Source organism: Propithecus coquereli, unplaced genomic scaffold (assembly GCF_000956105.1).
Source record: "Propithecus coquereli isolate 6110/MARCELLA unplaced genomic scaffold, Pcoq_1.0 Scaffold63, whole genome shotgun sequence".
In the NCBI taxonomy this organism is placed as follows: domain Eukaryota; kingdom Metazoa; phylum Chordata; class Mammalia; order Primates; family Indriidae; genus Propithecus; species Propithecus coquereli.
Window position 1 is genome coordinate 7,618,591 of NW_012152285.1, and position 1,681 is coordinate 7,620,271.

The 1,681-nt window shown below is 34.5% G+C and overlaps 1 protein-coding gene across 1 annotated transcript; it reads left to right on the top strand.

The window, feature by feature from the left end:
• Positions 1 to 344: 344 nt before the first annotated feature.
• Positions 345 to 509, top strand: LOC105822688 (apelin receptor early endogenous ligand-like). Its single transcript, XM_012659703.1, has one exon. It carries the CDS (start codon positions 345 to 347, stop codon positions 507 to 509), a length of 165 nt encoding a protein of 54 aa, XP_012515157.1.
• The last annotated feature ends 1,172 nt before the right edge of the window (positions 510 to 1,681 follow it).

Below are 1,681 nucleotides of genomic sequence, written 5' to 3' on the forward strand. Positions count from 1 at the left end.
GTAAGTTAAAGTCTCTCTTTGGAGCTTCCAGAGTAGACATCCACGGAAGTTACAGCATGCTTGAATGGTCTATTTCACCAATATTTGCTTATGGAAATAAAGGGGAGTGACGGGGGAAAAAGAGGAGAGAAGTGGAGGAGGGGTTTGAAGCTGAGGGAGGCTCTGACCACAGCACAGTGCACCATAACCCTGTCTGATGTGATCACTAACCTTTCTGGAAAAGGCAGCCGGCAATTCTCTGAGGTTGTCTTTGGGATGTGAGGAGAGTCACACAGATACTGCACAGACTACAGATTGTTTGGTTTACTTTGAGAGCTGTTGGTCCACTTTTGTGTGGCAGAAAAATGAGATTTCAACAATTCCGTTTTGTATTTTTTATTTTTATGATGAGTCTTCTCCTTATCAACGGACAGAGACCAGCTAATTTGGCCATGAGAAGAAAATTGCACAGACACAACTGCCCGCAGAGGAGATGTATGCCTCTTCATTCACGAGTGCCCTTCCCCTGAGATCTCTCAGGCTAACTTTATCCCGTCTACCAGAAAAAGGAGTGAAGGAAAGATACCCAACTACGCAAAAGAGCTTCATTATGGCAAGAGCGTGATTGCTTAGAACTTCCTGTATAAAAAGGAATTGTTTGAAAGCACCTGGATGGTTTATTAGTTTCAAAGGATTTTCTGCTTCCTGGTTTCTCTTAAGAGGAAAAATAACACAAATTCAAAATGATTCCAGTGTGAAGCACAATTATTTGCCTGCATAACAAAAATATTTCATCTTTTTCTGTACATTATTTTTCTTTCATAGGTTAAAAAGAAAAATGCTTTTTAATGTCTTAGAACTCTCTAACTGTAAAAAGTGCAAGAATTTAAAATTTTCCTTTCATTTTTCTATAATTCTCCAAAAGTATTAAGTTTGTATATATTTGAGGGATTTTTTAAAAAAAATACAAAATCTGAAATCAATTGCTTTGACCATTTGGCTTTGCCCAGTAGGGAGAGAATAATTGGTTCACTGATTATTTATATAGTAAGGTTAAGAAAGAAGCTATTAATTGCTACCAATTTTATATGATGGGCTTTAATGTTTATGAAAGTATGATTTTTTATTTTAGGAGAAATATCCATTTGAAGTTGTAAAAGAAAGCATAACATTCTAATTGTAGTTCATTTTATCTTGCAATGGAAACATTTATTTTTGAATCTTTTTCTCATGTAATTATAAGAAGCCAATGTTTGCTTTTCTTTGAAGTTCTCTTATGTCCTTGTTTATTTTGTATATATAGTTCCTTAAAAAGGCCTACTTCAAGTTAACATCTGAAATATAGTTATGCCAATGAAGTCCCACGCATTGGGTAAAATCTGTATCTGAAAGATGAGTACTCATCACTTTGACAGGCTTTGTTTTGGTGCTATTCATCCTGTGAGGCTGAGACGTTAAAAAAAAAAAAAAAAGCCAGAAGAAATTTAGGGCTGTGATTACCCAAAAAGGAAACTATCCTGTCGAAATCTGAATTGTGTTGATAAATAGATGTTCCCAAGTTGTTAGATATGCTCTTAATTTGTATTTATTGAAGGACTGTTAGCTTAGTGCTACAAAAGTTTTATCTTACTAATGTTAATTCCAGATATGAAATTTGTAATTTCATATCTTTTTAAAAAAATGATTTTAAGAATAGAGACAG

Bases quoted from the DNA above. Each gene is read 5' to 3' on its own strand.
- LOC105822688 (XM_012659703.1), top strand. From the start codon at position 345: ATGAGATTTCAACAATTCCGTTTTGTATTTTTTATTTTTATGATGAGT.